Here is a 27,603-nt window from a genome sequence, read left to right on the forward strand (position 1 = left end):
TTTTGTCAGTTTTCCTTTATTGTTCTCTAGTTCAAGAACATAACTGATTGTCCCTGTTAGATCATATTCTTCTTAGGAAGAGACAATGACTGGTTTAGCTTTGTATCTTACCTAATCATTTATATAAACATAAAAAAACCATTAAAATTATATTTAATACAAAAAAAGGTTTTATTATGTGAGGTACTTGGACTGAGTTATATCTGTAGTCCATTTATTCATTCATTCATTCATTCATTCATTCATTTTGCAATACTGGACTGAATACAGGCATGCTCTACCACAGAGCCATATCCCCATCCCTTTTAATTTTTTGAGACAGCCTCACTAGGTTGCTGTGGCAGGACAATCCTCCCACTTCAGTCTCCCAAGCAACTGGGATTACAGGCATGTGCCACCATAGCTGGTTCTTGTTTTTTTGTTTTTAAATTACAATGCATTATTTAAACATTATGTAATATCTTCTAGTATTTTTCCAGGACTGAGGTTGTACAAAGTGGAAGGTGAGAAAGGATTTGTTGTTATTATTGGAAAATAATTTTTAAAATACAAAGAAGGCTTACTTTTCATCATTCTTCACCAAAGCCAATATAGTGAGTTTTTTTGGGGGGGTGGGCAGGTCAGTACTAGGGATTGAATTCAGGGGCAGTCACTGAGCCACATCCCTGGCCCCAGTTTGTATTTAATTAGAGACCAGGTCTCACTGAGTTGCTTTTGCTGAGGCTGGCTTTGAACTCACAATCCTCCTGCCTCAGCCTCCTAAGCTGCTGGGATTACAGGTTTGTGCCACTGCACCCGACTATAGTGAGTTTTTAATGTCCTTGAAGCCTGTGATAAAAAAAAAAAACACTTTGTAATGATCAATGGAATAATGGGATCCATTCTACCTGGTTGCTTTAGTTAAACTTTCTTTCCTTTTTTTTTTTCTTAGAGGGGTGTTAAGTGAGAAACAAAAACATTAAGTGCTGTTTCGGTGATCTGTAGCTGGTTTGCTAGATGACCTCACATGTGAAGGAGAAAAGAGTTTCTCAAGGGCAGCGCTTCTCAACCTCCGCACTACTGACTTTCAGGGCTAGGTAATTCTTTGCTGTGGGGTCTACCCTGTCTGTGTATGGCAGGTCCTTTACCAACATCTCTGGTTCTACCTACTTGTTTGCTACTAGCAGCTACTCCCCCACTCCCTCCCCAACACACCAATTATGACAAACAAAAATGGCTCTGGACATTACCAACTATCTCCTCATTAGGCTGTTATTTTCTCCTTAATGAAAAATGCCACTGCTATCCTCCAACAGTTAAAACTTGTCTAATGGCCCCATTGTGTGGGTGTTCTGATCCAGATTTCCCGTCTGGATTTTTGGGCAGGCCATAGTTAATGGTTAAGTAATAAGCTCTGATTTCAAAGTTTCCACTTATCCTAACAGGAGAGTTGGTACATTTAGAATATAGATGAAGCATTCTTACTCATTCTCAGTTTGGTGACCATCAAGGGCTTAAGTAAAATGCCTCCTTCCCCAGAGGTGACATATAACACAAAATGAAGTAGACAAAAGTTAGCTGCATTTGGAATTTTAAAATACTTAAAACTAGAGTTTTTTTCAGGTACTACAAAAACAGAATTGTTCCTTTGAATGCTACTCAGGGCTGAACTTCTATCCTGTGGTTAAGAATGAGAGCTATTGCTAGGGAAAGGAACCACAAGAATTGTTCCACTTTCAAATTCCTAACAAAGAAACTTCATCCCAGGAAATCAACCACTGAAAGGACAGCTTCCTGGCCAGATTCATACTCACTCTTAAAGCACTCACTTCGGTGGACTCTTCTTTTACAGAAAATGGACTGGTCACACAGATCTACATAGCTGGAAACAGAAACAGCTCTTTAGATTCTGAGTATTAACAGGGACACCTGCTCTGTCCAGCATGTGCTCCCTCTTCCCTCAGGACCAGCGTGAGCCGCGCTCCGGGCACCAGCTCTCCTCTGTGATGGCAGCTTCTTCACAGGTCACTCATATTTTCAAATTACTGTGGTTTCTGAAAAACCTCTCCAGCTTCTGTTTTCACTAAGCAAACATTTGTTTTTCTTCCAGAAGATTTTTAAAGGGAAAAAATACATCCTAGGTATCCGTTTTCATGGGATGAAAACTGCAGAGTCATACCATGTGTTTGGTGAAAAACCAAACAGATTTTAGGGAAAGCAAAGGATGAACATGTAAAATGCCCTTTCTGCCCTCAGCATCTGCCTTCTAACCACTGCCAACCCCACTTTTCTTTAAGATAAGCTCTTTTTTAAATGGTACTAGAAAGGCTTACAATGTTGAGTTTACACAATGGCATCTTATATTATATACCACCCCAGTCTGCAGTTTGCTCATTCACTTTTTAAAAATCTTTGTTCAACTGTCAGCTTTTCAGTGAGACTTCCCTTTTCAAAGCTGCAGTCCAAGGTCACACACACGTTTTCTATCTTCCTTCTCTGTTTCCCTCCATAGCACTTCTCACCTTCTAATACACTGTGTAATTTAGTACTTTATTTTCATATGTCCTCCTTTTCCCCACTCCCATCCCCCCACGTGAGCTATCCAACTACAGAAACTTTTGTTTTGCTTCTGGTGTGTTCCTGGGGCTGGGACAGAGTTAACATATGGTAGGTATTAAATAAACACTCTTGAAGGGATAAACAGGGATCTAATAAATCAGGCACTGGATCTCACGCATTTAACAATGATACAAGGGCAGACTTCCTTCCAAAAGATTAATCACCTACCCTCTGGAAGATCGTGATTCCAAGCTACCAAGGAAGGGCTGTTTCTCCAATGTGTCAATTACACATAAAGATATAATTTGTCCAAATGTAGTAAATTTTATATACTATTCAAAATAATGCAGAGTTAAGTTTCCTCTATATGGACTGAACTTGAGAACTGGTCTTCTCAATATCTCTTGCTCACTTTTTTTTTTTTTTTTTTTTTTTTTTTTTGGTGGTGCTGGGGATTGAACCCAGAGCCTTGTGCTTGTAAGGCAAGCACTGTACCAACTGAGCTATCTCCCAAGCCCCTCTTGCTCACTATCTTTTATTCATCCCCAACAAAGTCCCTCTTCAATTCTTTTCTTTGAAACTTCAGTGCCAGCTAGTGTTTGTCCCTCACTATCTCTATCTCCTTCTAAGGTCTTTGCAGTTTCTTTATACCTGAAGTAAGTGCTTATTCCTCACTACTCAGCCTTCCCAGAGCTCTGTATTCTGGCTTCCCTTTCTTCATGCCCCATAAAGTCTCAGAGACCACAATCCCAGAGCATCGGGGGCCCATTCAGGTACTCACCTGCTTATGTCTGCCTTCTGTGAATCCCTGCTTTCACTATTGACTGCCTTTTGCTCTTTGTTCCTATTTGAGATCTTCTGAATCAAGCCAGCTTCACAAGGCACAAACACCTTTGTACTAGTTTACAACTAACTGCGTGGAATTTTGCTAACTCATTCCCATCTTTACTTTTCACTTTTCCCTGCTCCACCTTTTCTCTGGGTACATGATTGTCTGATTCATCTACTTTTATGACAGTTGAATGCCAATTAATAGAAATATTGCTCCCAGGGCAGAAGTTGCTCAAGAACTGAATTCTGTGTTGTTTTCATGTTAGCTACAGAGTAGAAAGCTAAGAGCATGTCTTGCCAGTTTCCACCCATGACGGGATTTAGAAAGCTGCTAACTAATATGCATCTAATTATATAACAGAAATTGCGCTGGTACTAGATATACAAAGGGGAATCAGATAGGCTTGGCTCTTTGGGAGACTTTGGCTTACCAGAAAAAGCAGACAAGTAAACCAATGGTTATAATGCATCGGGATTCGTTCTCTGACAATAATGAGCACAGAGCTCAGGAAAAGATATAATGGACAAGTAACTGGGCTTAGAAGGGGAAGGATGGGTTGGAAGGGAATGGGAGGCTTCTTGAGGGATGAGAGACCTGAGGAGAATCCTGAATTAGAGGTAGGAACTACCCCAGGGAAGTGACACAGTGGGAATTTTGAGAGCTTCAAATATGACTGGAAAATAGAGAATAAAGAAGGCAATGTGGGCTGGGGTTGTGGTTCAGTGGTAGAGCACTTGCCTAGCATGTGTGAGGCTCTGGGTTCGATTCTCAGCACCACACTATAAATAAATGAATAAAATAAAGGGCTGTAAACATCTAAAAAATTTTTTTTGAAAAAAAAAAAAGAAGGCAATGTGAGGAAGGATAGTTCGGGAGGCACTGAGATTTCTAAAGGAGTGAACTGGTTTTCCTCGAATGGTTCCATGGTGACACGTGATTGCTGATTATGTCATTCTGTTCCCTCCCTAAGCAAATATCAATGTTGATTGACTTGAATAAAATGACACAGCATTTTATAACAGTGGAAAATAATGGAATGGAATAAATGACTAGAAAAGTCCACCAAAGGTTGGAAAACAGTGAAATGTAAAAGCTCCCATTGCCAATTCACCTGAGCTCCACAGCAGAGCTGATTTGATCAAAGTTAAAAATTAAACAAAAGGTAAGTTTAAAATGTAACTAGAAATAAAATTTTAAGCAGAAGTTGAACTATGGGAATGAATATAGCCAAACTATGCTGTATAAAAGCCCTGCCAAGCAAAACTGCATGGGTCTAATAAGGTAACCCTCGGGCAGAGTTCAGCACAGTGAGTACGACCTCATCTGGGGATGAACCTTGGGACCTACAGGACCAACACAAAAGACCAGAGCCCCAGAATACCTTGCTATCTGAAGGCTGTCTAAGGTGGGGGTGCATATCTTTTATATTCCAAAGTTGACATCTAGGTCTGGAACATGTTAGACATCAGTGAGTGCACCCCAAATGGAACATGCACAGGGGCACTGGAACAAGAATTTCTCCCTTTCCCAGCATCCCACTATGACCTAGGTATCACACTCCCAGCTCCTCCAAATCAGCCCATAGGTATGGGTGCCACTGCAAGAAGTCTGTTTATTCACATATTAATTAATTCATTTAGCCATTCCAGAAAATTTCAGTTGCCTACTACTACTTACAAGTATAGCATGCAAAGATGAACCATCTTAGACCTGCCTGCTTTCTTTCTTTCTTTTTTTTTTTTTTTTTCCCAATACTGTGGTTTCAACCCAGGGTACTCTACCATTGAACTACATCCCCAGTGCTTTTTATTCTTCATTTTGAGAAAGGGTCTTGCTAAACTGCCCACATTGGTCTTGGACTTGCCATCCTCCTGCCTTAGCCTTCAGAGTAGCTGGGATTGCAAGTGTGTGTCACTGTGTATGACAGAACTATCTTTTAAGAGACTATAGTAAGTAGGAAAAAATACATGTCCATAAATGACCTCCGTAAAGTGAAAATGAAAAGTAGCAGTTAGCATGCTCTGAGACCTCAAAGATGGGGGTGTTACTTAGAGCTGGGATGATCAAGGAGTCTTTGTAAAAGAGGTGGCATTTAAGGAGGGTCATAGGGAGAGAAATGAATTAAGACCAGAGAGGGGTCAGGAATAAGGAACAGTATGAATCAAGATATAAATATAGAAAAGGGAATGGGGCACCCTGGCAAGTCCAGTTCAGTTTGACTAACTGTAGTAGGAAATAAAGTTGAAATTGAAGTCAGATAGTTGAGTGTACCAAATACCCAGCTAAGGAGTCTAGACTTTACTCTGCAGGTAACAGGAAGCAACTGAAGACTTTCAGCAAAAGTCACAAATATGAATGTAGTAATTACATAGAAGGAGTACAGTGGTGACTTTGTTAGGATCACTAGGTTGTCTAATTCTACAAATCTTCACTGATGCTCACTAAATGCTAGGTGAATAAAACAGGTCTTTTTATTTAAGATGCTCAGAATTTGACAAGGTGACAGACATATATACAGATAACCACATCTTTGTTTAAAATAGTAAAGGAGTCCAAAGCATAGAAGGGCTAACTACCAAGAGGATTTGGAATGGCATCATGAGATGACCTTTAAACTGATTATGAAAAATGAGTAAAAGTAACTACATAAAGATGTGGACAAAGACCAAAGGTATTATAAAAAGATGAAATAGATAATAGGAAAATTATGGATAGTTTGGCTTTATTTTAAAACTTCATTTTAAGAATTGTTATTGCATAGATTTGGGAAACAAAAACAGAAAGTAAAATATTATAATGGAAGAGAGTATATTAAGAAAGGTTAACATTTAATGCAGAGGGAAGACTGTGACCACAAGAACACAATCTGAGATAATAATAGCAGCTAATATTTATGAGACCTTAATCAGACATGCCAAGCTTTACGCTAAGTATTTTGCATGGATTACCTTGTTTAATCTCAATATCCCTCTGAGAGTAGGGTGATATCATTAATATCCCCATTCTACAATTAGAAAACTGGGGCATAGAGAATCTATTTAACCCTTAATTAAGTCCTAAGTTTTCAATTCTGTATAGGATGATAGCACATACAGGGTTAAGACACACAGTGGTTAATGAAAAACCAGAAATCAAACCCAGACGGCTTAATTCCAGACTCACAGTCATAATGACTAGACCATCCAGAAAAAATGGATATAGGGGTAGAGAGAATGGTTAAGAGATAAGAAAGTTTGACTTGCAGCAGGATGTGAAAGTCTTGTAGTAGTTTGATCTTGTTAAACATGATCAAGAGCTTTGAAAAGTTCATTTTCCTACTGAATAAATACAGAATACACCTTTTTTGACCAATTCCATCACTACTGATTTAGCTCCAAGCCACCATCTTTCAGGAAATTTACTAATATAGCCTTACTTGCTTTTTTTTTTTTTTTTTTTTTTTTTAAGTGGCGGGAACTGATGCTGCTTTTCTTATTGAGGCCTATCCTTTTTGAGGATTGAACCCAGAGGTGCTTATCACTGAACCACATCACCAGCCCTTTTTTCCTTCTTATTTTGAGACAGAGTTTTGCTAAAATTTGCTTAGGACCTCACTAAATTGCTGAAGCTGGCCTCAAACTTGGATCCTCCTGCCTTAGCCTCCTAAATCTCTAAGATTACAGGTGTGTGCCACTGTGTCTGGCTCTAAATATTTATTATCTGCTCTCTTAGGGCTCTCTTTAATACTACAACTTCCCACCCTCTTGTGTCCCCTTCCTCCTGTTTTCCCAATTTCCCTTACTCTGATCTACTTTTCCTTTATTCTACATCACTTATCATATTGTAACATGCCAGAAAGTTTACTTACTGTCTGTATTCTTGAGAAAATATAAGCTCCTCAAGAGCAGAAATCTTTATTTATCAATGTAACCCAGTCACCTAAATCAATGCCCAAGGTGGTATCCAGTAGGAACTGACAACAGGAATAAATTTCAAGTGTCATAAAAAGAAATTATACTTTTGTAAACAACAGATTTTAAGTGAGAATGCAACTGATCAAGAAATTCCTAAAAACAAAATTTATTCTTACATGTATGATTACACTACGAGTGTGACTCTGCACCATGTTCAGTCAGAGGAAGGAAAAGTTGTGCTCCATTGGTGTATAATATGTATTTAAATGCATACTGTCATGTATAACTAATTAGAACAAAATTTAAAAAATAAAAAAATTTAATAAAAAAAAGAAATCCCTAACCTACTCATATTAATTTTGGGGGAACTATAATTTTATTTTCTATAACCTCATAGTTCTATAGCTAAATTGAATTTTTAAAATCAAAACACATTGGGCATGGTGGCATATGCCTATAATCTCATCAACTTGGGAGGATCATGAATTCAAAGCCAGCCTTAGTAACTTAGTAATAATCTGTCTCAAAATAAAAAATGAGGGCTGGGGCCTTAGCTCAGCAGTGGAGCGCTCAGCTAGCATGCATAAGGCACTGGGTTCGATCCTTAGCACCACATGGAAATAAAAAAAATAAAGACATTCTGTCTATCTACAACTACAAAAAAACTTTTAAAAATTAAAAAGATTTGGGGATGTGGCTCAGTGGTTAAGTACACCAGGGCTAAATCCCCAGTACCAAAATTAATTAACTAACCTTCAAATTATCGAAATTGTGATAAACTAAAAAAAATAATAAAGTTCTAAGGTCAGGCATAGTGACACATGCCTGTAATCCCAGAGACTCAGAAGGCTGAGACATGAGGATTTCAAGTTCAAGGCTAGACTCAGCAACTTAGTGAGACCCAGGCTCAAAATAAAAAAAGGACTGGGGATGTAGCTCAGTGGTAAAGCACCCCTGGGTCAATCCTCAGGAGCCCCTCGCCCCCTCCCCCAAAAAATAGAAACCAAAAAATCTTAAATATTGCTTATATTGTTAAAATTCTCTCCTAAAATATTTTAGAATGCTATGCATTAGTTATCTATTGCTATATAACAAATAATCCCGAAACTTAGTAGCTTCAACAATGATAAGCATTTATTATCTCAGTTTCTGTGGTATGGGAATTTGGGAGAGGCTTAATTTGGTAGTTCTGGCTCAGGGTCTCTTGTGAGATGGTTGTCAAGATGTAGGCTGTAGCTACAGTTGTCTGAAGGCTTGACTGGGATTGGAGTACCCATCTCCAAGATGGCTCACTCAGTGGTTAGCAAGTTGGTCCTGGCTGTTGGCAGGAAGCCTCAGTTGCTCCCCACACGAACTCTCCATTGGGCTGCTTGAATGTCTTCACAACATGGTGGCTGGCTTCCTCCAGAGTGGACAATCCAAGAAGAGCTAGCCCTATGAGTCATGCACTATCACTTCCTTAGATTCTAATGGTTACTCAGACCAACCATGATGAAATGTGCAATGGGACCACACAAATGCATGAGTATTAGAAGGTGAGGATTGTTAAGAGCCAACTTAGAGGCTAGAAGCTACAACCAGGATTTGAATGCTGGGCATGGTGACTTGCACCTGTAGTCCCAACTACTTGGGAGGCTGAGGCATGAAGATCTCTTGAGCCCAGGAGTCTGAGGCCAGCCTAGGGAACATAGCAAGACCCTGTCTCAAAAAACAAACAAAAAAAAGCAAATAAACAAACAAACAAACCAGTATTTGAATAATATTTTGTGTTCAGTTTTTTTTTCAGTACATTCATGCATTGATTAATGATGGGAATACATTCTGAAAAATGTGTCATTAAGAGAGTTCATATTGTGCCAGGCATGGTGGTGCACACCTGTCTGTAATCCAGCAGCTTAGCAGGCTGAGGAAGAAGGACTGCAAGTTCAAATCCAGCCTCAGCAAAAGTGAGGCACTAAGCAACTCAGTGAGACCCTGTGTCTAAATAAAATACAAAATAGGACTGGGGATGTGGCTCAGCGGTTGAGTGCCCCTGAGTTCAATCCCTGGTATCCCCCCTAAAAGAGAGAGATAGAGAGAGAGAGATATCATACTGTGAGAACAAAAGAATGTTCTTACACAAACCAAGATGGTAATGTCTACTACATATCTAGGTTGTATAGTATATACTGTTGGACATATGGTCTGTTGTTGACTTAAATGTTATGTAGTGCATGATTGTATGTATCTATATCCTTATATACACAGTATCTATATACATACTACACTTTCAACTTATATACTTCTGGTTAAAAACTACATATTATTGTAATACTAACTTTTGAAACCCTTCTTTTGTTTTTGAGAAAGGGTCTTATGTTGCCCAATCTGACCTCAAGCCTCCTGAGTAGCTAGGACTATACATATATTGTACCACCAGGTCAGGCACCAATGATTTTTTTTTTCCCAGTGCTGGGAATCAAACCCAGGGTCTTACGCATGCTAGGTAAGTGCTTTAACACTGAACTACATTCCCAACCAGATATTCAGTTTTAAAAATGAAGTATGTACCCAGTGTGGAAGCACACACCTGTAAAGCCAGATACTCAGGAGGCTGAGGCAGGATTGCAAATATGAGGCTAGTCTAGGCAACAAGTAAGACCATGTTTTAAAATAAAATTAAAAAAGAAGAAAAAGGCTCTGTAATCCCAGTGACTAAGGAGGCTGAGGTGAGAGGATCCCAAGTTGAAAGTCAGCCCCAACAATTTAGCAAGGCCCTAAGTAACTTAGTGAGATCCTGTCTCAAAATAAAAAATAAAAGGAGAACTTAGCTCAGTGTCAAAGCACCCCTGGGTTCAATCCTCAGTATCAAAAAAGTAAAAAGTGGTAGAGCGTCTGCCTGGGGAATATGTGAGGTCCGGAGTTCAAATCCCATAGAACAGAAAAAGAAAAGAAGAAAAAAGTAAAAATTAAAGAAATAATATTGATTTTCAACTTCTCTTAAAATTTACCCTACTACTTTAAGTTTTCTATTTTCTATAAGTGCCAATATTTAGTTAAGGAAAACAAAGTCAGAAAAACTACAACTTATATAAGTCCTGATTGAACTTAGGACACTTTACCACTGAGCTATGTCTGAGCCCTTTTTATTTTTTATTCTGATAGGATCTTGCTAAATTGCTGAGGCTGGCCTTGAATTTGTAATCCTCTAGCCTCAGTCTCCTGAGTTGCTGGGATTATAAGCATGTGTCATCCAACTTGGTAGTGAATTTAAATACTTCAAATAAAAGTCAGATATACTTAGGAAAGAGTTGGAAGAAAACAAATTATTGCATTTCTTTAGAGGATAGGTACAGTTAATAATTGAATAACTGAATAAAAATTGAATAAGGTTTCAAATACTAATTAAATGGTTTCAAATACTAATCAAGGAAGATACAGAAAGAAAATATTAATAGAACAGTAACTTAGTCTATGCTACATAGGAAAAAGTTGTCTAATCATAAAATAGTAGCATTAATACTTAGGTACTGAAGAGATATTTGTTAGAAAGTTACAATACTGACAACTGGTCCAGATCTGAAAACCACTGGAAGATTTTATAACAAGTATTTTCAAAAAATCAATAAAACTAATAAAAAGGTTTATTTAAAAATCAACTTTCCCCGCCCTTTCCGGTGCAGCCATTTTCCCTGCCTCCCAACTACTGTCAGTCTGTGAACATCCTAGCTAGCTATTGGTTCATCAGTCAGCTTGCAAGTATCCTTCTCCATTATTGGTCCCCTGTTAGCCCAGTGGGATTCTTAAAGATAGCTTTACCGCCATCTTTTCTCTCTTGCTTTTCTCTCCCCGACTTGCTTTCTTTCTCCTCCTCATTTTCCACTCTCTCTTGCACGTGCCCTTTCTCTTTCCCTTTCTTTTCCTCTCATTTCTTTCTTACCCTGCAGGGAGACACTCTGTTTGCTTAATAAACTCCCTTATGTGGAAAAAAAAAATCAACTTTTATTAGATCATTGCCAAGGAGTTGTAATTAAGGTCCATGAGCAAAGAAACATTGGGAGACACTGAGCAGGAACAATTTTCCAATAATATGAGGTGTCTTACACTGGTGGGGACGGGAGGTTCCTTGCCTGGAGGGCTCAGCCAAAATGTCCAGAGTGGGGTCACAGATCAGGAGGGTAGTTGAATGACATAACCTTTAAGGCTCCGCTCACCCTCAGATCAAATATCTTACTCTCAATAAAGGAATTAGAATTGATGCTCTCTAGTTATCAACAAATATAAAATTCCTTCCTATAAGTAGATTGCTTCTTTCCATATTTTATTCCATTTTAATCAAAACATCATTAGACAAGTGTCCAAAAGGACCCTTCTGTACAATGAAACAATCTGGATGTTACATCAAGATGAGTCAGGCAGCGGATGCCTTCATTCTCCATTGTTTTAGGCATGACTTAGCTACAATAATCACCATACAAAGAAAGCTGTTGCTACTGAGGCTTCTTTTTTCACAAGTCACAAAGTCTTTTCTTATCTGTCCATTAAGAATTAAAGTCCTTTATATAAGACAATACTACCAATCTGGAAGGGGTTCCTATTTTCCCAATAAACAAATAAAATGAAAATCTGAAGTGATAAGCTAGCTGTACCTCCACATCTACTGTGAGAGGTACTTACAGAAGACTCCCTTTTCTACTATTTTGCTTTCCACAGTTTCAGTTACCCACAGCCAATTGTGGTCAGAAATTCAATGGTAAATTCTAAAAATAAATAATTCATAAGTTTCAAATAATTTTTATTACAGTATATTATAATTTTTCTAATTTATTATTGTTGCTAATCTCTTACTGTGCCTAATTTATAAATTAAACTCTGTCACAGTTATGTACAGAAAAAACACTATATATAAGATTCAATACTTTCTGTGGCTTCAGGCATCCATAATTGTTCTTAGAAAGTATCCCCCATGGATAAGGGGAGACTACTGTATTTACAGAAGAATAACTGCCAAGGATCAGTATCACTAAGAACTGCTTAGAGTTCAACTATGGGAAGAGAAGAAAAATATATTTTCCCTTTTTGTTATCAACTGAAAAACAGTTACTGCTTCAACCATTTTATGGATATATGTATGTATGTATGTAGATACTGGGAATTGAACCCAGGAGTGCTTAACCACTAAACCACATCCCCAGCCCTTTTTAACATTTTATTTGGAGACAAAGTCTCAGGCCTCACTAAATTGCTGAGGTTGATTTTGAACTCAGGATCCTCCTTCCTCAGTCTCCCCAGCCACTGGGATTATAGGCATGGGCCTCAACCATGTTAAATCAAAATGAAAAACATGACAAAGATTCAACTACAGCTATAGGGCATGGTGGCACACCCCTTAATTCCAGACTTAGGAGGCTGAGGCAGGAGGATCACAAGTTTAAGACCAGCCCTGGCAACTTAGTGAGACTCTGTCTCAAATAAAAAAGAAAAAAAAAAATTAGCTGAAGATGTAGCTCAGGGGTAAAGGACCCCTGAGTTCTAACCCCATACCTCAAATAAACAACAAACAAACAGATTCAAGTATTATGTATTAAGTATTAAGTATTATAATGATCACTTCATGTTTAAGGCAAGGAATAAGGATTCTACATAATTACATTTTCCAAAATATGTCTTTAAATGCTTTCCCTCAACATTTTAATACCACAACATTTTAATTTTAATAGCATTCGGTAAAATTGTTTTCTAAGTGAATTACATAATTTCCTATACAGAACACAGCCTTTTATTTATAGTTAAGGGTCATACTATCAGCTATATTTTCCTGTAAACTCTGGGTGCCTCCAAGGGCATATTGTCTGCTCTTCTAATACTAATGGTCCCAGACTGCTAGGCTTTTTGAGCTATTTTTCCTTGATATCATGTTATCTATGGACACAGATCAGTGCTGTCATGTGTCCACCTCCCTCAATAAACCATCACCACTTAATTTTTTTAAAAAATCTATTGTGGGATATAAATCAGTGGGCTATAATTATTCTAATTTTGTTAAATAAGCAAATCAGTGTCTCTTCAACAGAATAAGGGTCATGAACTTCATGCCAGTTCTTTAGTGGTTTATAGACCCCTTTTCATTTACTATGAATAACTCATAGTCTAATACTCTCTGGCTGTTTTTTTTCTCTTCTACACTTTCTTCTCATTCAAATCACAACTTCAGCCACTCTCACCATTCAGCAAGATCATTTATAAAGTCATTAACAGCAAGAGAAGCAAGTCATATTCTCTGAAAGCTACTGTGTGTGAGTGTGTGCCCATGTGTGTGTAAAAATGAAAGAGTAGTAACTCAAGAGTTAATTCTAAATCTAGTTTCTGCATTTTGTGGGGTCTTTTGAGTGTTGCTGAGAACCCAAAGATCAGCTGTTGTTTCACAGTGTAATGAGTGAGTGGTTACTTCCTATTACATGTGTGAGTACTAGGTTAAAAGACAATACCAGACCTACTTTCATATCCACAAGAACTGAAAACAGGGATTCAAACGGATCGTTCTTCTTTTTTTATTTTCTTGGTACTAGGGATTTAAACCCAGGAGCATTCTACCACACTGAGCTACATACCCAGTTCTTTTTTATTTTATTTTGAGACAGAATCTGGTGAAGTTGCCCAGGTGGGCCTCAAATTTGTGATCCTCCTGCCTCAACCTCCTGAGCACCTGAGATTATAGGTGTGCACCACTGTGCCCAGCTCAAGCAAATAATTCTATGCCAGTGTTCACAGCATAATTATTCACAATAGTAACAGGTGGAAATGACTCATTTACCATCAACAGATGCATGGATAAACAAAATATGCTATACCAATACAACAGAATATTGCTTAGCCAGAAAAAGGGATGAAGTTCTAATACATGCTACATGATGAACTTTAAAAACATTATGTTAAATGAAAGAAGTCAGACAAAAAGATCATACATTGTATGATTCTAAGTATATGAAATATTTAAAAGGTGAATTCAAAGAGATGCAGATCAGTGGTGGTGAAAGGGAAGCATGAGGTGTTATTGCTTAATGGTAGAGTTCCTTAATGAAGTTTTGGAAATAGTTATGGCTATAAAACACTGTGAATGTAAGTAATGCCACTGAATTATATACTTAAAAATGTTTTAAAATATCAATTCTTATATATATTTTACTGTAGTATAAACATTTTCCACGAAAAAAGGCATGTGTATGTGGGGAAACCCAGCACTGCAAACACAGGATCCTTAGAGGAAAAACTTTTCAAAAGACCAACAGTTATGCTAGGAATGGTGGTGTATGCCTGCAAATCCAGCTTAGGAGACTGAAGCAGGAGGATCACAAATTCAAAGCTAGTCAGGGAAACTTAGTGAGATCCTGTCTCAAAATGAAATTTTTTAGGGGCTGGGGTTATAGCTCAATGGCAGTGCTTGCCTAGCACATGTGAGGCACTGGGTTTAATCCTTAGCACCACACAAAAATAAATAAATAAAATAAAGGCATGCTGTCCATGTACAACTACAAAAAAATTTAAAACAAAAAATGAAAATTGTTTTAAAAAGGGGGAGGAGCTGGGGATGTAAATCAGTGGTAGACTGCTTGTCCAGCATGCATAAGGCCCTGCAATGGATCCCCAGTACTAGGGGAAAGAATGAGTAAGCGTTATGATAACAATTCATAACTGAGCTATGAACATGGCCAATTTTAAGTTCTGAAGACAGTGTTGACACTTAGAAAATATTTGAGGTTATATAGTATTTTTCAGTCCCTCAGAAACAGAAACAGTCTACACAACACAGACCTGAAGATCATACATTCAAGAGAGGATTTTAATTACAAATTTGACTCATACAACCAGTGTTATAAGTTCTAACTACAACAAATGTTTCCAAGGAGTATCTTCTTCCATTTTTGTGACTACAAATTAAACCCTTCTCCAGGAGTTTCCTTGGAATTCTAGGATGGGATGAGTGCTATCTACCTCTAAGCATGCAATCTTGATATTTCTATTAAGTTTTCCTCTTAAAAAACACTTAAAATTGTATGTAGCCCAATATAACAGCTCAAAACAAGAGACAATTCAAACTGGTACCTCTAAACCTCCCCCACTCTCTGCCCCTACACACATATACACAGAGAGATTAAGTGGAGTCTCTTGCTGAACTCCTGTTTCTTTAGTGGTATAATTTCCTAACATGCAACTCAAAATCTTGACTATCATTTGAATGGTCCTCTCATGCTTTCTATATTGCACCCTTTTATCAAGAACTGATGATGCTTCCTTTTCAGTATCTTCCCATCTTTACTTTTAGTCCCCTTGCTGATACCTAAATCCTAGTACTTATTACTTTAGACTTGAATTGTTATGGTCTCTAAATTGGTACACCATACATGGTACACCAATCACCAAGATGTCACTGTTCTCAAATGCAAACATCACCAAGTTTCTAAAAATGTGCTTTCATTTTTTCCCACTAAGTGATAAACCAGCATATAGCAGGCACTCATTTATCTTTTTTTTTAAGTTGGCAATAGGCCTTTATCTTATTTATTTATATGTGGTGCTGAAAATCAAACCCAGTACCTTGCACATGCTAGGCAGGGGCTCTACCACTGAGCCACAACCTTGGCCCCTTATTTATCTTTGAACTCTAATTACTTAGCACAACCTGGCATATGTGTTTAATTAGCCAATGTTTGTTGAATGAATTAACAATATAAAAATGATGTCACTTTTCTCAAAACTTTCATCAAGTTCCCACTATCCACAACAGGACTTAATGTCTACAGAGGCCAGGCAGGAAATGCAAATGAGTAAAAGTATGTGTAAAACAACAGGAAGTGGTAGAGACTGTGGCAACTGGAAAGCACATGTCCCATCTAAAAGAGCAGTTTCTTGCTGTTACCACCAATTGCTGCCATAATGGAAGATAAGCCCCCTATTGCCAAGTCTTCTCATTTTTTTCCAGTTAAGTCCAAGCAAATCTGCTGGTTTTAAATGATGACAACTAATTCCACCTAAAATCCAAAAAAACCACCATGTAGGTCAAACAAAACACATTTATGGGCCAAACCCAGTCCTCAAGTCCCAAGTTAATGACTCTGGTCTGCAGAATAAAAGACAAACTCCTCCTGACAGTCTAAGTCCTTCACATATGAGTTCCCAGCCTATCTTTCCAAATTTTTTTTTGCCCATTCCTCCTGTACAGGAACACCCTGATCCAGTGATTTTTCAGACTTTAGTATGTATCAGAACCACCTGGGAAGCTTTAATAGATTGACTTTTTTTTTTTTTTTAAAGTTGCAGGGGATTAAACCCAGGGCCTCATGCATGCTCAGCAAGTGCTCTACCACTGAGCTACTCCTGTAGCCCTTGACTGGCTTATTAATACACAGAATGTGGATCTCACTGCCAGAATTTTCTGATTCAGTAGGCCTAAGGTTAGGACTGTGAAACTGCATTCCTAACATGTCCTCAGGTGATGTTGATGCTACTACTGGTCTGTGGACCCCACTTTAGGAACCACAGTTAAACTGCCCTAGTTAGACTATTCCTTGTCTCAAGCACTCTGGGAATTTTACTTCCTCTGTTCTACCTTCCCAAAGAGCCTCCCCTCTTCCTTTCCATCCACCTCCTTCTGTAAACTTTCCCAGACTATGACAGTCTCAAATGTCTCTAAATTCCTGTAGCACAGAGGATCTATGCCATCTCCCCTTTACTAATCACTGATTATTTTTAAGTGTTTATGTATGGTTGCCAACAAGAGTGTGTATTCTCAGAGATTAATGTCTGGGTTGGAGTCTTATACTCATGATTGTGAGCAATTTGAGAGAAAAGGCCCTGTCCTGTCCTGCCCTCTTTATCAAGCTAATAAATAACCTGGTATGAAGCTAGTACTTACTAAACACTTCTTAAATGAATGAAATTTGAGGGATCCAAGATATAAAAGTAAATACAAATAAGCCCGAAATTTGGATAACTTTTCTTATAGAACTGACTTTGAATTCCAGAAAAATGGATTTAATCCCACGCCAAGGTTGGGATGGATAATTTGCATATTTTGCAAATAAAGTGCAAAGATTAATAATTATCTGTGGCAGTACAACTTGTATAAATAGTGAATGTTATTAATCTGAAATTGATACTATTAAATCCTTGACCCCCCCCCCATAAGAATTCCTTATAATGCCTCTGTTGGGATATGAACTTATCATAATATCATAAGATAATGTCCATTTAAGAGAATTATATATTTTCAGTGCATACAATAAAAAAGTAGAATGAAAGTAACTCCCATGACATTCAGAAAGACTGCTCAGTTCCCCTCAGACATAGTCTGTATAATTATTATATAGGATTCTAGAGGCTGTGTGAAAACAAAATTAAAAACCATTTATCAAGTCTTTTTCACCTACAGAGTATCATCTGCTATCAAGTGATTTCAAAGATGATCTACAAGGAGAAAGTTGGGTCTCCAAAAGAAACCACAGTAAAACCACAGATGACTTTACAGAGTGAACTCAGTTTTGTAACTACCAGAAAAATAATTTTGATACATTACAGTTCTTAATTCTAGACATAGCTTGTTGAGGGCTGGGGATATAGCTCAGTTGGTAGAGGGCTTGCCTCACATACACAAGGCCCTGGGTTCAATACCCAGCACCACCAAAAAAAAAAAAAAAAGACAGCTTGTTGAACAACTTCACACTTGGTACTATAATCACTGGAAAGAAGACAATTGGTATCATTTTGCAAAAGATAAAGAATCCAACTCAGGAACAAAACAAAAAACTACCACCCAAGAACATATTAAGTACATTTATGGACATAAGCTAGCAGAGATATTACCTTATGTCCAGATACCTGCTCTACCTACCATAATGATCTTGTCTGCATGAGGATTCAGTCAATATACTCCACATTTCTATGTTGACCAGGAACTATAAGAATCAGACAGAAAATGAATTATAAATCCATGCCAATGAAACCCTAAATGGCTTATTCCCAGTTTTAAAAGCATAAGAAGAACCATGAAACAAAGCAAATCCATGCGGTAAAACAGTGCCTGAAACTTCATAGTAAAGCTGCCTACCTTCAATTAGGGAAGGAAATGCTACCAGATAAATTGCTAAATAGCAGCTTCCTAATGTGCTATCTGTACCATCAGTTGTTCTCGCCAAACAATGACTGAATAACAACACTGAGTTCTTTGGTAGAGAATGTGGAGATTCAGAAGACAGTTGATTGTAGAACCACCTCTATCAGAGTAAAACATCTTGACATTCCTACTGGTCATACTCAGGTCATAACAGTTTTATCTACAAAAGCAAAGTCTATAAAAACATGAATCATACAATAAAGTACTTTAAGATGTTATGCAGATATTACAAAGTACTCTTGTTATAGTCAAAATTTTATGTTTATAAATGAATCTGTAGGCCAATGATCAAGTAAGTTTTGGACTTTTATAATATTTTGAATGAATTCTAAATATATAGATTGTGACAGAGGATGCCCTACTCTTTCTTCTGCAAGCTACCAACAGGATGCTTTTATAGAACTTGAGATACACAAAAATAATCTATCTTTATAGATTTCATATCAGAGGTAACTCCTTCAGTGTATTGTAATTCTTTCTACTCATGCAACCATGGCAAATAAATAGGGGTGAAAATGCACCAGAAACAGAACAAGGCATAGTCAATGGTAGCACATGCCACATCTAAGGTGGTTTTCAGAGCTCCTTACCAAATCAGCATGTTTCCTCTAATCACAGAATTGAGGAATAAAAACTAAGTTAAGAGAAAAAGTGGGGGAGGGGTCATCAAAGACCTCAAGAAGGGATATAGGATTAAGTTCTCCCTGGAGAAATGCAGGAGGATCTACAATGACGTTTTGAAGAAATCCAAAATGTAATTTGAAAAGGGAATAAGGCAGAGCAGAGCTTCAGCCACATGTCTAATACTGAATTGGAAGCTAGAACACCCATCTTCCTTAATGACTCACTGACTCTCACTGAATGAAGGAATAATCGCAGAGATCCTCCCTTGAAAAATGAGAATATTTTAGAGTACACTCCTTTTCTAAGGTGTAGTCAAGATGAGGGTAGGGGAGACAAGGCAAGAGCTTACAACTTTACGCGACTTGCAGAGAGACTGTGAACGAAAGAGGTACTGGCTAATGGGAATCTGGGGGACGGTTCTGGGCGGGCGGCACGGGTCACACTGGACCCAGGGAACCCAGGACTCGCCTGGTGACCCCACTCCAGGGCGCCGGGACACTCTGTCCTGCGGAGACTGGCAGCCTGGCCACTGCCCTCGGAAAAGTCCTCGATTATCTCTCGGAAAATGTTTGGCCTGGGACGTCCGCTGGTGCGCCATGCCTTAGGGAAACTGCAAGTTAGAAGCCAGGAAAGGGAGAAGGAAAGCAAGAGTAGCTGAGGAGCAGCAAGGTCGAGGAAGAAGCAACCGGGGTCGCGCAGGATGCGGCACGGAAGGCAGACGAGAAGGGAAAGGCTGCAAGACCGCAGCCAGCGCTCGGGCTACCACGGCGGGGCGGGGAGACCCGCGGGGACCAAGCCTCTGGAGGCGAGGAGCGCCCCAACCGCCACGACGCCCGCGACGCCCAGCCCGCAGGACGCCGCACCACCGCCCAGGGCTACTGGGCTCCCGCTCCCCGCCGGCGTGCTTGTCTCAGCCCGAGCCCGGAGCAGAAGCCGGCGACGCCGCCACTCGCACACTCACCGCGCGCGCCGCCCTGGCGCGGCCGCCCGCCGCCCTCGGCGCGATCTCCGCCCCGCCCCTCGCGCGTCCGCGGCGCGGCCACGTCACGGCGCGTGCGCTCTCCGCGCGCCGGCAACCGCCAGGTGGACGTTACCCTCTCCGCGTGCCGGTTTCCTTAGAGACTGAACCGGCCCGGGAGGCCGGGACAGGCAACGACGAGGCTGGGCTCCTGGAGAAGCCAAGATGCCGCCGAAGAAAAAGGACAAACGGAAAGGCAAAGGCAAAGGCAAAGACATTAAGTAAGGAGCAGCCGTCCTGGAGTCCCCTCTCCCTGGGCCTGGCCTCAGGGGATTTCGACTCTGGGGACTGGCTCACTGGCCACCCCGCGCCGGCCAGTCGACCCTGCTCTGGCTTTTCCGGCTTCTAAGGACAGCGCCTACTGTTGATTCTAGCTTGGCCCCCGCCTGCTCTGCTATGCGGCTTAGATGATCTTGAATATCTAGAAGACTTTCTGGTCTGGGTGGTCGATGTAATTCCTTGGACCTTTTCAGGAATCGGTTTGGTTCTAGGAGGAACCTGAAGGATTTGACCAGATTGGGTAGTTAGGTTTTCCTGAAACTGGTAATGCTCTAGCACTAATCCCTTCCATGCTTGGAGTTGCTACTAGATTGCCACCAGACCTATTAGGTGACCCCGGTGGCTTCTAAACGTACTGGAGTTTTACATGGTGTCTCACCATATATGGGACCAGGAATCCCAAAATTTGTAATGTTTATAGAGTAACTTGATTGTGTGTGTTTGGGGGGGAGGGGTGGAAGTGTAGCTCATTAATCGAGCGCTTGCCTAGCATAAGTGAGGCCCAGGATTCCAAAATTCCAACGTGGCAAAAATAATAATATATATAAAAATTAAAAAAATGTTTAAGATAGTAACTCATGCTTAGTACAGAGTTTGGAAAACATGAAAAACACCAAAGGAGAAAAAAAATCACCCATAATCCCATCATTTGTAGATAACTAATACTATTGTTTTGTGATAGACCAATTATTTGTAGCTTTTTTCCTTCCCTTGTATTAATGTGTTCTTATACAAGGTCTTTTCTTTTCTTTTTAAACAAAACTTCAGAGTCTAGCACTTTTTAAAAAAGTGCCAAGGCCTTATCCCATCTGGTACTCTCTATCACGTTTTCAGATTTTTGCTATATATACATCTGCAGTACACATGTAAAAAATTAAGAACATTCAGGATAACAGAACTTTTATTCCTTGGCTGTTTCACTGCCCATTGTTTGAGAAATTCTGCTTTGTTTCTCCAGTCAGTGTTAGGGGTATCTAATTTCTTACACCAAGTACTCTGATACCTTCTGGGAGCAAATGGATGATTGTAGCAAGGCAGTCTATCACTAGTGTCTAAACTAGTCTATCACTAGTGCTGGAAAGAGGTCAACATCTGGAGTATGGGGTTGGGGATAGAACTGGCCTTCATTTGAAGAGAACAAAAGTTAGGGGTGAACAGGTACTAAGGACCAAGAGTTGATAAATGGAGGTTGACAGTCTAGAAAGGTCCACTCACAAATGTGTGAGAATGTTTAGAATTTAAATACAAGTGAAGCTTTTTATGTATTTTTCATATATCTAATATGTCTACCATGTAAGAAGGGACAGTGCTTTGTTAATGCTTGTACAATAAATATTTTGAAAAATCTCACCTTTTATTGTTTTATCTTCAAATTCATCCATCCATCCATCCATTCATTCATTCATTCATTTTGGAAGTGCTGGGGATCAAATCCAGGGAAGGCCTCATCATTTAGCTATACCCCAACGCCCTCTTTTAAAAAAATATTCTCTTCACCTTTGTATACATAATTATGATTTGTATCTCAGGCATCTTTAAACCCTGATGCACTGTGGTACCAATTGGTAGAATAGTTAACATTCTTGCCTGAGTGACTTATCTTTGGTCCAAGGCCTACCCAAAACAACAAAAACAAAAACCCCAAACAAAACTTGGTGGGGGTGTGGAGTGGGTGGGAAGATTGCAAGTACACTACAAAGTGTCCTCCTGCAGAAGTAAGAGTAGAAAGAACCGAAGTTCACAGTCAACTGAATAAGAATAGAAGACAATTCAAATGTGGGAGAATCAAAAAAGTAAATGAAAAGATGTAGAAGCTTTATGAAATGAATTTGACTTTCTTTCCAGTCTTTTAGAATTATGCTCCAAAACTCTCCTCTTCCAGGAAGAGGTGCCTCTTAATTCTCTTAAATGAAAACAAATGAATATATATTTCTTATTCATTCATTCTTTCACTCAACAGTATTTGCTTGTGTATATACAGGCAGTGCCAAACAAAAGAGAGAGAATACTAATAGCGTAGAGAAATAGTTATATACTGTTTAATGTCCTCTTCCCATACAGGAAGATGACAAAACCAGAAGACTCCGTGGTGGAAAGAGCCAAGGCCAATGCCTCCCTTTGGGAGGCCAGGTTGGAAATCACTGAACTCTCTAGGATTGAGTATCGTGATACTTCTAGGAGACTGGCCAAAAGTAATGAGGACTTAAAGAAACTGCAATATAAAATGGAGAGAGACACAATGTCCATATTAAGCTACCTGAAGAAGCAGGATCAGGAGAAGGATAATATGGTAGGTAGATAGAAAGCCTCCTGAGCTTCATATGATACCTCTGTGATTATTTGTTTCAAGGATTTAAATTCCTTGAAATTCCCTTACATTGTTAAGACATTACAGTGAGCTTTTAACTCTCCTTGAAGCAATGCTATTTCAGAGTGGTTTTACTGTCAATGATTCTTATTTTCAATTCTTGTCCCTTGTTTTCTTGTCTCAAACAAATAGAAAGTGATGATCGTAAGGGAGCATTATAAACACTTCATTTTGCACTGGAGATTGAATCCAAGAGCATTTTACTTTTGACCACATCCACAGCCCTTCATAAATTTTATTTTGAGACGGGGTCTCACTAAGTTGCCTAGGCTGACCACGATTGCCATCCTCCTGCCTCAGCCTTCCAAGTAGCTGGGTTCACAGGCATTCAATACTGTACCCACCCAATATGATCTCTGTGTTCTGGTGCTGATACTTAATTTTAATGATTTGTAAAGCAGTTCACTGATAATCCATGATCAGTTATAAACCCAGCAAAATTGAATTTCAGTCTCTCTCTTTCAACCACTTGAATCTTATATCTTTTTTCTTTTTTTATTTTTATAGACTGCATTTTAAAATTTTATATCTTATTATCCTTATTGAAGTGTTGAGAGTAAAGCTATCATTTTAAATCTGAAAGAAAAAGGGAGGGAACTAACATTTTGGAGCCACTATTTTGTGCCAGGTACTATGCTGGCTACTTTACCTGAATTAACTCCTTTAATTCTTTTAATAACCACATGTAGCCACAAGATTGTTATTTCCATTATATAGACAAAGAAATTGGCTCTCAGGACAAGTAAATTGCCCAAATCACAGAGCTAGTGGATATTAAAAGTGGAATTTAGATATAACTGCAAATTTTATTTTCTTTCTACCTCTATAAGCTGCTTGGAAACACAAGGAGATTTCCACTGTGATGAGGATGTAATCTTCCTTTTACATAACATTTTGTTGTGTTTCTATTTGTGTATGCATACCTATAAACAAGAAATTCTATAGGCATTAAAATGTATATAAATAGTAGCATATTGTATAGATCTTTTGCAACTTTTTGAGACAGTTCTTGGTGTGTTGCCCAGGCTGGTTTTGAACTCCAGGAATCAAGTAATCCTCCTGCCTCAGTTTCCTTTAGCTAGGACTATAGTTGCATGCCACCAAGCCTGGCTCAGCAACTTCTTTACTCAACATTGTTTTTGTGATATATTCACAAAAATCACATGATTCAGTCTATTTTCTTAAAATTTATTAAAAGGCATATTCTATTTTTTCATTCATTCTAACTGCTTTATAATATTCCACTAAATAAACCAAGATTTATGTTTATCCCCCATTGTTCAGTTAAACTTTCGTTTTTTCACTGTTACGATGACCATCATCACTGTTACAATGAACATTCCTGTATATGTCTGCCTGAGCCCACATGTGGGAGATTCTCCAGATTGGACCCCAGGAAGTGAGATTTTAGATTATAGGGTTGGGGTGGGATGCATGCCTGTAATCCCAGCAGCTGGAGAGGCTGAGGCAGGAGGATTGCAAATTCAAAGCCAACCTCAGCAACTTAGTGAAGCCCTAAGCAATTTATCAAGACCCTGTCTCTAAAGAAAATATAAAAAGGGCTGGGGATGTAGCTCAGTAGTTGAGTGCCCGAGGGTTCAATCCCTAGTACTAAAATAAATAAATAAATGTTAAAATTTTTTTTTAAATTATGGGGCAAACTTACCTTCAGTTTCACAAGAACTTTTTAATTTTGTGAGCCAGATGCCAGACAAATACCTGTAATCCTAGCAATTTGAGGTTTAAGGTAGGAGGCTCATAAGTTTGAGGTCCACCTAGGTAACTTAGCAAGACCTTGTCTCAAAATTTTTTTTTAAAAACCTGGCATGGTGGCATATACCTGTAATCCCAGCAATTTAGGAAACTGAGACAGGAGGATTGCAAGTTCAAGGTCAGCCTCAGTGATTTAGCAAGGTCCTAAGCAATTTAGTGAGACACTGTCTCTACATACAAAATAAAAAGGACTGAGGATGTGACTCAGTGGTTAAGCACTTCTGGGTTCAATTCTTGGTACCAAAAAAAAAAAAAAAAAAGGTTTGGGATGTAGCTCAGAGAGAGAATGCTGGGTTCAATCCCCAGTACAATGCAAAAAAAAAGTTATTTTACTAATGGTCTTGTGCCTGCTAGATAAGTGTTCTAGCACTGAGTCATATCTCCAGCCCCAACAGGGATTAAATTTGAGCTCCAAAGGTGTTATACCAATGTATATTGTCATAAATGATGTATTAGCGTACATATGGGTCAATGCTTGATATTGCATTTAATAGTCTTTGCCAATCTAATGGGTATAAATTATTACTTTAATTTGTATTTTCCTTATAACTATTCAACTTGAACATTTTTATATGTTCCCATTTTCCATGTGTGTATGTGTGCACTCACACTGGGGATTAAATGAACCCAGAGCCTTACACATGCTAGGCAAGCACTCTACAACTGAGCTATACCCTAAGCCCCTTCACCATTTTTTATTGTCTATGTTTTTGCTTTGGTACACATATAAACTAATATTGGAGTGATGCAGAACATGGCTGGTTACATAAGGATGACATACAAATTCATGTATAAGTCCATATTTTTTCAAATGCCATCTTTTCAGTGATAACTCATCACCCTGTATAAAGATTAAAATCAACCCTATTCCAGCACTCTCTAATCTCCCTTCTTTTTCTTTGTGACATTTGTTACCTTCCATCTATTAATAATGCATGTCACTTACATATTTGTCTATTGTCCCTTTTCCTAATTAGAATAATTTGGGACATTTTGTTGTTGTTCAGGACTATATCACCAGTTCCTAGTACAGGGCCTAGCACATAGTAGTCATTCAATATATTTTTTATGCATTTATGAATATACTAATACTTTGAATACTTATGAATGTACTGATATTTTTAAAAAGTTAATAGCAATACAACTAAGTTCAAGATGATATTAAAAGTAAATTAGTCAAACAACTGAGCATTTATGTGGATTTTATGTATTTTATTAAATAAGGTATAATTTTTTGTGCCTTAATATTTTTTTACATTCTCAGACACCTTCTGTTTTAAAAATTACTCTTTGAATAATAGGCATTATATACATTTTCCTCTATAAAATATTATTCTAAAGTAAGTTTTTTGACCAGCCATACAAATAGTTTTCAAAATTAATTATTAGAAGGTTTGCATCCTACATTAACTAATTAGTATTGGGTTGCAATTATCAGTATCATTTGTATTTTCAGACTGACATCTGCCTCCGTATATCACAGGCCAGCATCTTGCTATAGCAAATGCAGTTTCTTATAATCATGGGTTCCACTAAAACCAAAGAAACTGGGGTAGGAGATTTAGCTCAGTGGTAGAGTACATGCTTGGCATGCCCAGGGCCCTGGGTTCAATCCCCAACACCAAAACAAAGAATAACAGTAATAAAAACAAAGAAAGTATACTAGGAAGAAGAAACAAAATAGTTTGAATATATATCAATTAACTAGCTCTCCCATAGTTTTTGTTTTTTGTTTGAAGATGAGGTCCACTGTGTTGTCCAGGCACTGACCTTGAACTCCTTGACTCAAGTGATCCTCCTGCCTTAGCCCCAAGTAGCTAGGGTTGTAGGTGTATATGACTGTACCTCGCTTCTTCCATAGTTCTATTACCTATTCTGTGGTATTCTAGAAACGTGTTATTTTCTTAAACTCTTTATAGTATTACTTCACATTAATTATAGAAATATTAGAAATGAGGAAAGACCTCCCATGCTCCTGGATAGGCAGAATTAATATTGTCAAAATGGCCATACTCCAAAAGTATTATATAGGTTTAATGCAATTCCAATTAAAATCCCAATGACATTCTTCATAAAACTAGAAAAAGCAATCATGAAATTCTTTGGAAAAATGAAAAACCCAGAAGAGCCAAAGCCATCCTTAGAAAGAATAGTGAAGCAGGAGGCATCACAATACCAGGCCTTAAACTATACTACAGAGGTATAGCAATAGCGTGGTATTGGTACCAAAACAGACACATAGACCAATGGTACAAAATAGAAAACACAGAGACAAGCCCACATAAATACAGTTATCTCATATTAGACAAAGGCACCAAAAGCATTCACTGGAGAAAAGATAACCTATTCAATAAATGGGGCTGGAAAAAATGGAAATCCACATGTAACAAAACGGAATTAAACCCCTATCTCTTACCCTTCACAAAACTCAAAGTGTATCAAACACTTAGGCACTAGACCAGAGAGAGACTCTGTGCCTAATAGAAGAAAAAGTAGGCTGAAATCTTCACTATGTCAGCTTAGGCTCTGACTTCCTTAACAGGACTCCTAAAGTGCAAGAAGTAAAATCAAGAATCAATACGTGGGACGGATTCAAACTAAAAAGCTTCTTCACAGCAAAGGAAACAATCATCGTGAAAAGAGAGCCTACAGAATGGGAGAAAATCTTTACCATATGCACCTCAGATAAAGCAATAATCTCCAGGATAGATAAAGAACTCAAAAAAACTTACCAAAAAACCCTAAGCCCAATCAATAAATGGGCTAAGAAACTGAACAAACACTTCACAGAAGAAATACAATTGATCCACAAACATATGAAAAAATGTTCAACATCTTTAGCAATTAGAGAAATGCAAATCAAAACTAAGATTTCATCTCACCCCAGTCAAAATAGCAATTATCAAGAATACAAGCAACAATAAATATTGGCAAGGATGTGGGGGAAAAGGTACACTCGTACATTGCTGGTAAGAAGGTAAACTGGTGCAACCACAATGGAAAGCAGTATGGAGATTCCTCAGAAAACTTATAATGGAACCACCATTTGACCCAATTATCCAACTTCTCCGTTCATATCCAAAGAACTTAGTCAGTATACTACAGTAATGCAGCCACGTTAATGTTTAT

At 38.5% G+C, this 27,603-nt stretch overlaps 2 protein-coding genes across 8 annotated transcripts in view; one reads left to right on the forward strand and one right to left on the reverse strand.

The window, feature by feature from the left end:
* Entpd5 (ectonucleoside triphosphate diphosphohydrolase 5 (inactive)) overlaps positions 1-20,062 on the reverse strand; it is a 39,948-nt gene extending 19,886 nt beyond the window's left edge. Inside the window, exons 1-3 of one of the 6 annotated variants that reach the window (XM_047539498.1) lie at positions 19,998-20,062; positions 18,131-18,194; positions 1,809-1,861 (exon numbers count right to left, since the gene is read on the reverse strand). The gene's annotated coding sequence lies outside the window, so the exon portion shown is untranslated. Of the gene's footprint in view, positions 1-563; positions 679-1,793; positions 1,862-3,319; positions 3,410-18,130; positions 18,195-19,997 lie in introns of those variants that run through there. The other 5 variants (XM_047539495.1, XM_047539501.1, XM_047539499.1 and 2 more) reach the window with 5 other exon arrangements.
* An 18-nt stretch (positions 20,063-20,080) lies between these two features.
* Bbof1 (basal body orientation factor 1) overlaps positions 20,081-27,603 on the forward strand; it is a 42,909-nt gene continuing 35,386 nt past the window's right edge. The window contains exons 1-2 of one of the 2 annotated variants that reach the window (XM_047539491.1): positions 20,081-20,275; positions 22,395-22,623. In XM_047539491.1, the coding sequence (XP_047395447.1) occupies positions 20,220-20,275; positions 22,395-22,623 (285 nt within the window). In that variant the 5' untranslated portion in view covers positions 20,081-20,219. The remainder of the gene's footprint in view (positions 20,276-22,394; positions 22,624-27,603) is intronic. The other variant, XM_047539492.1, reaches the window with a different exon arrangement.

This window comes from Sciurus carolinensis, chromosome 2, assembly GCF_902686445.1.
Source record: "Sciurus carolinensis chromosome 2, mSciCar1.2, whole genome shotgun sequence".
NCBI lineage: Eukaryota > Metazoa > Chordata > Mammalia > Rodentia > Sciuridae > Sciurus > Sciurus carolinensis.